The following is a 12931-nucleotide window of genomic DNA, read 5'->3' as shown; positions in this document are numbered from 1 at the left end:
CCTAAGGGCCTCAGGCATGAAAATCTTTTGAGTAACCATTATGCTGTCTCCCCAGCCCATTAAGCATATTTATATTTACTTTTAGGCTGCGTGACTATCTTCTATTGGAGAACTGTCTTTTCAATTACTTCACCCATTTTAAAAAAAATTTTTATATATTTTCTCTTTTGTTGCCCTTGTCTTTTTATTGTTGTTGTAGTTATTGTTGTTATTGATGCCATCGTTGTTAGATAGGACAGAGAGAAATGGAGAGGAGAAGGGGAGAGAATGAAAGGACACCTACAGACCTGCTTTACCGCTATGGAGCAACTCCCCTGCAGGTGGGGAGCCAGGAGAACCTTGAACCGGGATCCGTATGTCGGTCCTTGCACTTTGCACCACATGTGCTTAACCCGCTGTTCTACTCCCAGTTTGCCCATTTTTAAATTGGTTTTCTGTTATTGAGTTTAGAAGTTATTTATGTATTCTGTGTACATTAATTCCTTATCAGATAGATGCTTTGCAAATATTTTCTCCCTTTCTGTGGTTTTCCTTTTCACTATGTTCATAGTGACTTTTGATGTAGCTTTAATTTAGATGCTTTAATTTAGCTTTAATTTAATTTAGCTTTAATTTTGATGGAGCTTTAATTTAGATTTTGATGTTGATAGCAGAATCTTACCTGCATAGGAACTTCCCATCTTTTTCAGCAGGTTTCATAAATATCCAAATTTCAGATGGGATGTTGTAGAGTAACAATATATATTATAACCTGGATCATGAACTTCTGTGGTGTTACGTAGAACAGATATTAGAAGAACATTGGTAACCAAGGATCTTGTCAGGGAACCTCCCTCTCCTCCCTCCAGTACTCTTTATTACTCTTGAGAAAGATATTCCAGGAGGTCTTCCTTGACTATACTTATACCATCCCAACTTGTATGTTTCCCTTTCAACATCTTCATTATTGCTTTTATTCTCAACAGTTTTTATGACTACACATTTAATTTGTTTTTCTATCATAACTTTCTTCTTCAAAGATGTCTAGCAAAATTTGTTCACTGCAGACCTCCCGTTACTTAGAACGGTAGAGCAACCTATAGTTGAACAAACTTTAGTTTCTCTGTATAAAAAATCTCAAGAAGTAAATACTGATTCTCAGAGTCAAGTAGTTGATGCATATGACACTCCTACTTCCACTCATATGGTTTATAATAACATCGTTCATAAAATTCTCTTTTTGGGAGCCATCAGACCCCAAGCATGTAGAATTTCATTGCTCCCTGACCACTTTTTTTATTTCTGTATTAGAGGGGGGGGAGATGGAGAGAGAAAAAGACTCCCCATCACTGCACTTCTGTAACTGTGGCACTCCCATATGATGTCAGGGCTCAAATCTGAGAACTGTGCCTGGTAAGACATGTACCCTACCATGTTGACTGTCTTCTGGCCATAACATTCACTGATTCTTTTTTTTTTTTAATTATATGAGTGATTTTAAGTTACATGGTTATAAAATTACAGGGGTATAGTTATTGCCACACCCACCACCAAAGTTCTGTTCCCCCACCAATATCTAACATTTATTTTTAATGCAGTGTCCTATTTTAGTATTGTGCCATTTATGACATGCTATAGAATAGGTTAAGTATTTGGGTGCTTATTATTGTCAGGCACTCCTTTAAATTTTGCATAGATGTCAGACATTAACATCCTAGATGTGATTTGGTTACAAGTTACTTTGATGCCTGCATATACATCTCCCTTCCCTTTTGCCTTTCTCCACCTCTCCCCAGGGCCCCTGCAGCACTGCTCCAGTACTTGTGAAGCTTCCCCTCTATAGTTGAGGCATAGGGACTTGAAACTGAGTTCACCCAGCTCCCCCATAGTTTTGAATAACCTGTTATTTGTGGCTAGGGCAGTAGCTCAATGGTAAAGCACATGCTTGTGCTCACGCTCTCTCTCTCTTCCTCTCTCTCTTTGCGTGTATGAGGAATGCTTTTCTTTGGGGGGGGGCAAGAACATGTAATTAATGTTCTGCATCCCCCCCCCCCATCAAAAACAAAGATGGCAAGGGTCAGGCAGTAGCACAGCAGGTTAAGCACACATGGCACAAAGCACAAGGACTGGCTCAGAGATCCCAGTTCCAGACCCCGGCTCTCCACTTGCAGGCAGGTCTGCAGGTGTCCGTCTTTCTCTCCCCCTCTCTGTCTTCCCCTCCTCTCTGGATTTCTCTCTGTCCTATCCAATAACAACAACAACAAAAAACAAAACAAAGATGTGTAGCAAAATAATGTTCTTGCTTTGCTGTATGTGTGACTCAGGTTCCAGCCTGACCCCCACTACCTTAAAGGACACTTTTTGTTTCTCCCACCACCCCACCCTCCTATATATCTGGAAAATAAAAAAGTCAGCTTGGAATAATGAAGCCCTGGTAATGACAAAATAAGAATGAACTTAGAATGGGATTCATAGATCATTTATATTTATAAAGGTATACTAGTTTAATTTTCTTTCTTGGATTTAACTTAATGTGAACTTTCTTCCAGATATTTTCTAAATTTGGCACAGTCTTGAAGATTATCACCTTTACAAAGAATCATCAGTTTCAAGCCTTGCTTCAGTATGCTGACCCACTGAATGCACATTATGCCAAAATGGTAATTATAATATTTAAATTTTTTAACTTTTTCATTTGTTAGTCACTTTAGTCATACCTGAGGAAGATATCATGTCTTCATTATTCTACTTTCACGTGTGTTTTTTTTTTTTTACAATTGCAGTAAAATATACATAACACGAATTGTGCCACTTTTATATATACTCATCTATGTGCTTTCTGTTTATAATAAACTTAAGATATTCATATAAAATGGTTTAAAATTTCAGGGGCCAGGTGGTGGTGTACCTGGTAGAGCATATGTGCAAGGGCTGAGGTTTAAGCCCCCAGTCTTCACTTGTAGGGGGGAAACTTCACAAGTGGTGAAGCAGGGCTGCAGGTGTTTGTCTTTTTCCCTATATATTTTTCCCTCCCCTCTCAGCTTCTCTTGGTCTTTAGCAAAAATAAAAAAGAGTAAATAAAATATTTTTTTAAAATATAGGAAGGTAAAAATGGTTTAAATTTTTCTGCTCATTTCTCAAATCACTGGACTTCATTTCTGTTAGTCATATTTAAAGTCTAGAGAATAGTTCTCCTGATATAACCTGACTAGTAAAGTAGAATTACATTTATCCTAATGCCTTCATTTACTTCTGTCAAGTCAAAGATTCAATCAAAGACTAAATGATATCACTACTTTTGATATCATATTCACTGCTGACTCATTGAGCTCTGAATTGATGAAGATACTAGTCTTAAGAAATCAGTTCATGGTATACTTCCCCAGTTCTCACCCTATTCAGTATATGTATGCTTGACAGAAATTCAGTTTGGTTATATTAACTGAAGTATTCCTAACTCAAAATCTGTCATGTGTTATTTTTTTTTTTTATTGCTATGTTTTTTCAAAGATAAGAACTACAAGTTTACAGTACTTATGTGTAACATATAGTCTAGGATGATAGCTTTTATATTTGCTATAGCTTCTACCTGCCCATACTGTTTTGTACTTTTATGATACTATCCTTGTTAACAACTATTATTGTAAGTTGTTTTTAATGTCATTTTTATATGCTTTGGATTCTGGTATTTATTTTTTATAAATTTGAACATTTGTGAAAGCTATAAGTTGCCACAAATATGCCTTTGATAAATTTTTATTATTTTTAAGGGAGAAATCTGATTTTTTTCATCTTACATAAGGACTGACTTCCAAATTACCCTCAGGTTATTCAGAGTATTATAAAATGTTTTTTTTTTTTTTTACAAAAGAAAAATATCTGTAAGCAGATAATATTTCATGTGTTACAGTCTTGACTAATAGTTTTGTGCATAAACTTCATTTCATTCTAACCTACAAAAGCTAGAGTAAAAACAATTAGAATCTAATATAAAATGTTTTTGAACATTTACTATGACCAGAATAACAATTACATAATAATAGCAAATAGTAATTTTTGTAAGCCTTTACATTCTTCTCTCATTTGGTATTACCACAAAATGAGATAGATATTATTATCTTTATTTTACAGATGGAAATGCTGAAAGATTTTCTTTTTCTGTCTTAGCATCAATTAGTGACAGGTAAAACTATGTACATGTTTTGGCTTTTAGTCCAGTACTCTTTGATTTATGTCTGATTGCTGCTCTGTGTCACAGTAGAGGCCACTCAGTTTATTGTTATTATTGTTTTGCAAATCATCAGTACTTTTCTTAAATGCTTTAGGCTCTGGATGGCCAGAATATCTATAATGCATGCTGTACTCTTCGTATTGACTTCTCCAAGCTCACCAGCCTTAATGTGAAATACAATAATGACAAAAGCAGAGACTTCACTCGCATAGACCTTCCTACTGGTGATGGCCAGACATCCCTTGAATCCCCGATGGCTGCTGCTTTTGGTAAGTAGTTTTGTTTTGGGATATAGCAAGTTTTTTGAAGTTATAATTTTCATGTAACAGCTCAGATGTTTCAGTTAGCCTTTTATTTTTTTTCCTTGGCTTTTCTCAGAACTTCTAAAAGAAAGCACCAATTATGGAGCAAAGGTTGTCCATTAATTAAATTTATTACTAGATTATATTAGTCAACAAGACAAATGTATTTCTGAAATTGAGTTACAAGTTTATTTTCTTTTAAATATTTATTCTCTTGTTGCCCTCATTTTATTGTTTTAGTTATTGTTGTTGTTGTCATTGGATAGGACAGAGAGAAATGGAGAGAGGAGGGAAAGACAGGGAAAGAAAGACACCTGCAGACCTGCTTCACCTTGTGAAGCAACTCGCCTGCTGGTGGGGAGCCGGGGACTCGAACCAGGATCCTTATGCCAGTCAGTTCGCTTTGTGCCACCTGCACTTAACCCACTGCACTACCTCTCAACTCCCACAAGTTTATTTTCTGATCTTAGTATTACTCATTCTTTATAGCCATTTGCTTCAAAGCTTGGGTATAACAGTGATTTAAATATGTTGGTTTATAAACGACAGAGTGTTTGTATAAGTGCTCTTGAGATAAATATTTTACTTTTTAAGTAGTTATAGCTTAAAACAAAGGCCTTCCACTATTCAAAGAAGAATACTTTTGTCACTGAGACTTCATTGTCTCACACCAGCTTTTTCAGGTAGGTAGGTAGGTAGGTAAGTAGGTAGGTAGAAAGAGGGAGAGAGAGAGAGAGAAAGAGAGAGAGAGAGGGAAAGGAAGGAAGGGAAGGAGGAAAAGACACTAAAATACCAAGGCTTCCACCAATGCATGGGGGCCATGCTCAAAGCTAGCATGGTAAAGCAGGCATCTCTCCAGATGATCTCTTAACAGCCCTTGTTTTGCTTTTTAGTCAATAAAATATCCATCCTAAGGTTAGGTTTGTGTGAAGTTGCATTTTTGCTTTAATAGAAACAACGTTTCAGGGCGGGGTAGATAGCATAATGGTGGTGTGCAAAGAGATTCTCATACCTGAGGCTATAAAGTCCCAGGTTCAATTCCCTACACTATCATCAGCTAGAGCTTGTTAAAAAAATAATAATAATAAAATAAAACTGACGGTGCTCACGTGGGTGACCTCTCAACAGAGGTAAGCCTCCCCGTCACTGGTTCTAGTGACCATGTGAAACAGAAAGAAGCGCCAGGGAAAACTCAGGTATGAACTTCCACTTTATTTGGGGTAAGCACAGGGTTTTATAGCAAACAGAACAAAGAACATTTTCCAAATATGTCAGAAATTACAGGGTTCTAAAGGTCAGATACCCCTATGGTGGGGAGGGGTAGGAATGACAAGAATTGATAAGATACAGAAAGGTCAAAGCAATTAGTTTCCATGATGCAAGACATGTTAATTATTAAGAAAAATGTAGTGGTTAAACCAGTAGGGTGAGATAAAGCAGAGAAGGGTAAAACTTGATATAAATCATAGATATCAAAGACAAGAAAATAAAGTGTGGGGTCTCACTGCCAGGGTACTGGCAAGGCTTGTGATGGAATATGCTTATGTATGTGATCAAAGGATGGTGAACTTACAGGGAACTCTAAGTGAACTTACAAGCAGGCAGCCATTTGGTCTGCTAGCAGGGGAGTGAACTAAGTGTGAGAGGCTGCAGGCCTTTGTGAAGCTGTGAGAGACTAACAAGAGGAAACTGAGTCACGGAAAACGTTTCCCTCTTAGCTCCATCCCTAGAAGGGAGAGACTGACAAGTGGGGTGTCTTTTCAGACTTCCATCACAAGAATGGGAGAGCTCCCCTAAGCTCTACCAGGCTTTCACACAATCCTATATAAAACAAAAAAGAAACATAATCTTTTAAATTGTCTTTATAGGAATCATAAGAATTTCTTTTTATTTAAAATTCTCAATTTCTACATTAAAAGTAAATTTCTATATAATGGAGGGAACAGTGAGTGGGCCAACTAGATGTATCATTAGAATAATATGTGTTACGTGTTACTTAGTTTTTTTGTTTGTTTTGTTTTTTTCCAGTTTCTTATTTATTTTACCACCAGGGTTATTGCTGGAACTCAGTGCTAGCACTATGAATCCACCACTCCTGGCAGCCATTCTCCCTCTTTTTTTTTATGATAGGACAGAGATAGGACAGAGAAATTGAGACAGGAAAGGTAAAGAGAAAGAGAGACACCTGCAGACCTGCTTCACTGCTAAGAAGCATTCCAGCTGCCGATGGACAACAGGGGCTCTAACCTAGGTCCTTGCTCACTATGAGTGCTATATCCATTTAACTGCGCGTGCCACCACCTGGACCCCCCCCTTTCCAGTTTCAAAAATATGGTTTACTAGTTGGATAAAGTATTAATTTCCCTCTCACCCCACCTTTTTTTTTTAATTGTCACAAGAGTTACCATTGGGGCTTAGTACCAGCACTACAAATACACTGCTCCTGGTGATCATCTCCCCCCCCCCCCTTTGTTTTATTGCATAGGACAGAGAGAATTTGAGAGGGGAGGAGAAATAGAGACAGAGAGATACCTGCAGACCTATTTCACCACTCTTGAATTTCCCCTGCAGGTGTGGAGCGGGGCCTTGAACCCTACTCCCTGCACATGGTTCTTCTTCTAGCGTTTGCCCTTCTTCCATAGCCAGTCAACAGCGTCAGGTTGAGCCTGATGTAAAGTTTCGAGACCTCCTTTGAGTCTGGAGAGGTGGCAGTCATTGACTATGTAGGTCATAGTCTGTCTGGAGCCGCAGGGGCAGTTCGGGTCGTCTCTGGCTCCCCAGCGATGGAACATAGCGGCGCACCGGCCATGGCCTGTTCGATAGCGATTGAGGAGGGCCCAATCATAACGTGCTAGGTCAAAGCCGAGTTGACGCTTGCAGGGGTCTGTGATGAGGTGTTTGTTCTTTACCTCAGCTGACTGCCAACTCTGTTTCCAAGAGATTGGAACAGAGAAGTTCAGTGTAGGCATAGGGGACCAGATTGGGTGACGAGACGTCAAGCGTTGGACAGGGTGGGCAAAGATATCCGCGTATATTGGCAGGTCCGGTCGAGCGTAGACGTGGGAAATGAACTTAGATGATGCCGCATCCTGACGAATATCTGGCAGGGCGATGTTGCTAAGAACTGGCAGCCATGGAACCGGGGTGGAACGGATGGTTCCAGAAATTATCCTCATGGAGGAATATAATTTGGAATCAACCAAGTGGACATGGGGGCTACGGAACCATACTGGGGCACAGTATTCTGCAGTGGAATAGCATAACGCCAGAGATGATGATCGTAGTGTGGAAGCGCTCGCGCCCCATGAGGAGCTAGCCAGTCTTGCAATGATGTTATTCCTCGCGCCCACCTTTGCTGCAGTTTTTATGAGATGTTCGTGAAATGACAGGGTGCGATCGAGAGTAACACCAAGATAGCCTGGCTGGGCTTCATGCCGGATTCTCGTATCGCCAAGCTGCACATTAAGCTCACGCGAGGCCAAGGCATGGTGTAGATGGAAAACAGATGATACCGTTTTTGCAGTGCTAGGGATTAGTCGCCATTTTATACAGTAATCAGATATCAGAGACATGTCTTTCGTGAGTGTTTCCTCGAGGATGTCGAACTTGGATGCCTGAGTTGCACAGCAGATGTCATCGGCGTAGATGAACTTCCTTGAAGAAGTTTCTGGGATGTCATTAATGTAAATATTAAATAGCGTAGGAGCCTGCACATGGTAATGTGTGTACTTAACTGGGTGTGCCACAGCCCTTCAATATTAATCTTTATTACCCTTTGTAATTGATTTTTTTTTTCTTTCTCTCTTTCTCTCTTTTTTGCCTCCAGGGTTATCACTAGGGCTTGGTGCCTACACTATGAATCCACTGCTTCTGGAGGCCGTTTTTTCCCTTTTGTTGCCCTTGTTATTGTAGTTGTTTATTGTTGTTATTGCAGTTGTTGTTGGATAGGACAGAAAGAAATCAAAAGAGATGGGGAAGACAGGGAGGGGGAGAGAAAGATAAACACCTGCAGATCTGCTTCACCACTTGTGAAGCCACTCCCCTGCAGGTGGGGAGCTGGGGACTTGAACTGGTTACCAGGATCCTTACACCAGAACTTAATGCTTTTCACGGTGTGCGCTGCGCAGCTGCCTGTAATTGATTTTCCATTCCTGAATATTATTATAAAATAGTACTACCATAGACTTAGTTATTTGCCCATGTCTGTCTTCATTTTATAGAGAAAAAGAATGAATTCTTAGTCAGTGGTTTTCTGGAATTTTCTAGAAAGTAAGTTGTGGCTTTTATTTTAAAGAAAATGTTTTTTGCTGTTTATAACTAAAAAATAAATTAATTACTCAGTTCACAGCCTTAAAATTGTTAGTTTCTTTTCCTCCCACTCCCTTTTTTTTCTTCCAAACCAAATCTTTGTTGTGTATGTGTTACCATTTCCATAAATATGATAGATTGGTGCTATCATTCAAGTTTGTTGAAATTTGACTATCAAATGCAGAATTGCACATTTCAAGAACTAATTATACACAGTGGTGTAATAAGTTTTCAGCATTATGCCAGGGCAGTAATTAAAAAGTGATTTGAGAATTTTCTCTATATAAAATATGAAAATGTATTTTTATGTAGTTAGGTCTATCATTTACTTGATATTGTGCCTTTAAGGGTCTTGTTTACAAAATCTGAGGTCATAGAGATAGATACTTAGATTCTATAAAGTACATTATAATAGTTAGGTAACTGATTTGAAATAATTTAAGTTGTAAAAACTTAAATACAATGGATTCCCTCAAATCCTTCGTTCAAATTTCCCAGTTATTAATATCATGCCACATTTCTTTTATCACCTCTTTGGGAGTGTGCATGTGTTTTCTAGATACATACTATATATATTTTAAAGAATGAAGGCATTCTACATATTTATAGTTCAGTTATCAAAATTAAGATGTCTGCACTCACATAATGCTAGAATCGATAGGCCTTTTAACATATTACCAGTTATGAAGTAATGTTCTTAGGAATTTTTTTTCTGGTAAAGACCCTAATTAGTATTAACCTAATTTTTTTTTTTTTTTTTTTTTTAACCAGAGCACTGCTCAGCTCTGGCTTATGGTGGTGCAGGGGATTGAACCTGGGACTTTGGAGCCTCAGGCATGAAAGTCTCTTTGCATAACCATCATGCTGTCTACCCTCCACCCAGTATTAACCTAATTTATTTGTCCTCCCTAGAGATCTTTAATTTGGAACATTTCCTCATTCTTGTCTTTTATAATCTTTGCATTTTTGAAGAATTCATGTTGGGTTTTTATAGAATATCTGTCAATATGAGGTTGTTGTTTTTTTTTTTGACTGAGATGTTGTTACATATTTCTCATCTTATTTCATAGGAAATAAACAATGCTAGTTTACCCTATTCCTGACAATAATAGCATTGCTTACTCTGTAAGGTTGTTTCTAACAGATTTCTTCCCTGCAAAATTAATACTTTTTCTATTATAATTAATTTGTAGGGTGATACATTGAGACTACTTAAACATTCTATTCCTCATTACCTTTTTTAACTTTAGTTTCCATTCCTGAAATTGCTTTCTACTGTGATATCATATTAGTGTTTTGCTAATTTCATCATTTTTTGGTAGTAGTTATGATTGATTTTATTACTTTATTTACAGATTATTTTCTTACCACCATGACATTTATTTATTTATTTATTTCTCTATTTCTCTCCTATCAGTATGGTCTCATAAATTCTTGCTTTTGTTCTGTTGGTTATAATTTATTTTGTTAATAAGAAAGGAGAAGAGAGAGAACCAGATATTACTCTGGTACATGTGCTGCTGGAGATTGAACTCAGGGCCTCCTGCTTAGGAATCCAGTGCTGGGGGCTGGGCGGTAGCGCAGCGGGTTAAGCGCACATGGCACAAATTGCAAGGATACCGGTTTGAGCCCCTGGCTCCCCATCTGCAGGGGAGTCTCATCACAGGTGGTGAAGCAGGTCTGCAGGTATCTGTCTTTCCCCCTCTTGTCTTTCCCATCTCTCTCCATTTCTCTGTCCTATCTAAATATGACGACAACAATAATAACTACAACAATAAAACAAGGGCAAAAAAAGGAAAAATAAATAAATATATATATAAATTTTTAAAAAACATTTCAAAAATCCAGTGTTTTATCCACTATGCTACCTTTTGAATCACATCATTTTAAAATTTTTGTTAAAGCTGTCCCAGATTTGACCAGAAGGAGCCCTTTTGACACGTGTCAGGTGTTATTTTTTTAGTTATTTTACCAGAGCACTGCTCAGCTCTGGTTTATGATAGTGTGGGGGACTGAACCTAGGACTTTGGAGCCTCAAGCATGAGCGTCTCTTTACATAACCATTGTAAGTTCATATAAATTTGATCTCTAGATATGAGTGAAACCATCTGGTAGTTGTCTTTCATCTCTTTATAAGCATAATTACCTCTCTATCCATGTTGTCCCATAGCTAATCATCTGATAATGGGCATTTAGACTACTTCTTCTCTTTGGCTATTGTGAATAATTCAGCTATTAGCATAGGGGTACATATGTTTCTTCTAATTAGTGTTTGGTGTTTGAGTGTCCATTGGATAAATGTGAAAGAGATATTGCTGGGCCATAAGGTAATTTCTTTTTCTTCCTTTTTCCCTCCCTTCCTTTCTTTCTCTTTCTTTTTGTTAAGAACTGCCCATACAGCCTTTTGGGAGATATACCAGTCTATTTTGCTTAGAGTTCCAGGTTGACAAATATTTTTTGACTACATTAAAGAAATCATTCCATGTTATTGCAGTTTTTCATTGTCACCTTTATAAAGTCAGCTGCCAGCTTTTCAGACTATATAGTTATTTGCTTCAGTGTGATATGTCTATTTAAAGGTTTATTGTGCTGACTAGAACTCACTGCCCTATAAGTATTTTTGTCTTGTTTTTTATTTCTCTAGTCAAATAATGTAAATATTTATCTGATAATTCAAAAGTTTAAAATTTTCACAGTCATCAGTCTGTAAAGGTAAGAATCTTAACCTTTTCCAAACTAAATAATTAACTATACTCTTGAACACTGTTGAAAGAGGTTAGCCTCCAGGAGTGGCACTGGCTTTTTCCTTATGTATTAAGGTTTACCCATTGGACAATTGTTACTCCATAATAGATTTTTTTTATCAAAATATACTCTCCTATAGTCATTTGATATTATCTCAGTAGTCATATCTATAGAGGGTAGTATATTTATTTTAGCTTCTCTTCTCCTTAGGTGCACCAGGTATAATTTCCTCACCATATGCCGGGGCTGCTGGATTTGCCCCAGCCATTGGATTTCCTCAAGCTACAGGTGATTGTTTAAATTTGAATTAAAAAAAAAAGTACTCATGTTTTGATACAATGGTTGATAAACATAATGCTTTTACTTTACTGAAAATTATACTGAAAAATATGGCCGTATTTGAATACTTTGTAGTAAGGTAAAAGCATTATGTTTATCAACCATTGTATTATGCACATCTTCCTTGATATTTACAGGTAATTCTCTCTGGTGACACCCTAATAATTCCATTATATTTTGTATCATTTGTACTTGTCATTGACACTGATCATACTAAATAGCATTAGATTGACCTTTTCCAGTTACTGGATAAATGTATGAGTTTCTTCTGTCCTTAATTCCATGCAGGATTTTGTTTGTTTTTTTACCTTACCCTTCTAATTCTGACACTTTTAGCCACTTTCTTTGCTGAAAATGGAAAGAGGAATGAGTGATAAGAACTTTGAGGTTTACTACATCTTAACATTAAACAAATATTCTACCTATTCCATTATAATGGATGCTTATATATAATGTTTATTCAAGCTCTCATTAGTTGATATATTTTTGAAACTAGTAAAACAGTTTCATTTTTGGATGTTTCTTTTTTTATATGCTTCATGTATAAAACACTAAGAAAATTGGTATTAAGAAAGAGGAAAAGGTTCTTTCTGAGTTTATAAGACTTTAAGTTTGGTAGAGGACACACACATTTATATACTGTCTACTGTGTTGCTAAGATGTGCTGTGGGGGTGGTATATAATAAGACTATAAAAAGTTGTAGGGTTATAATAGAGAGGTATGAGAAAGAGGTCATGCAAAAGACTGCTGAGTATGGAGTTCTATGCCCATCACCTATACTAATGGTGATGGTGACTATATCCTTCTAGATTGTTAAGCAAGGGCTGGGGAGACCACATAATGTTTCTACAAAACACTTTCATGCCTGAGATTTTGAGAGCCCAGATTCAGTTCACAGCATCACTGTAAGCCAAAGCTGAATAGTACTCTGGTCTTCCTCTCTGTATCTCTCTCCTGAAAATAATATAAATTTTTGTTTTTAAATAAATTGTTGAGAATAGTTGGACATAAATTGCAGTTTAATTA

The 12931-nt window shown here is 37.2% G+C and overlaps 1 protein-coding gene across 2 annotated transcripts in view; it reads left to right on the top strand.

Annotated features, from left to right (window-relative positions):
- The window catches only part of PTBP3 (polypyrimidine tract binding protein 3), an 81531-nt gene that overhangs the window by 50507 nt on the left and 18093 nt on the right, over positions 1-12931 (top strand). For both annotated transcript variants that reach the window (XM_060199961.1, XM_060199960.1), the window contains 3 exons: positions 2529-2639; positions 4305-4479; positions 11776-11853. In XM_060199961.1, coding sequence (XP_060055944.1) covers positions 2529-2639; positions 4305-4479; positions 11776-11853 — 364 coding nt within the window. The remainder of the gene's footprint in view (positions 1-2528; positions 2640-4304; positions 4480-11775; positions 11854-12931) is intronic.

Source organism: Erinaceus europaeus, chromosome 10 (genome assembly GCF_950295315.1).
Source record: "Erinaceus europaeus chromosome 10, mEriEur2.1, whole genome shotgun sequence".
NCBI classification, from domain to species: Eukaryota; Metazoa; Chordata; class Mammalia; order Eulipotyphla; family Erinaceidae; genus Erinaceus; species Erinaceus europaeus.
This window is presented reverse-complemented; position numbering and strand designations above follow the sequence as displayed.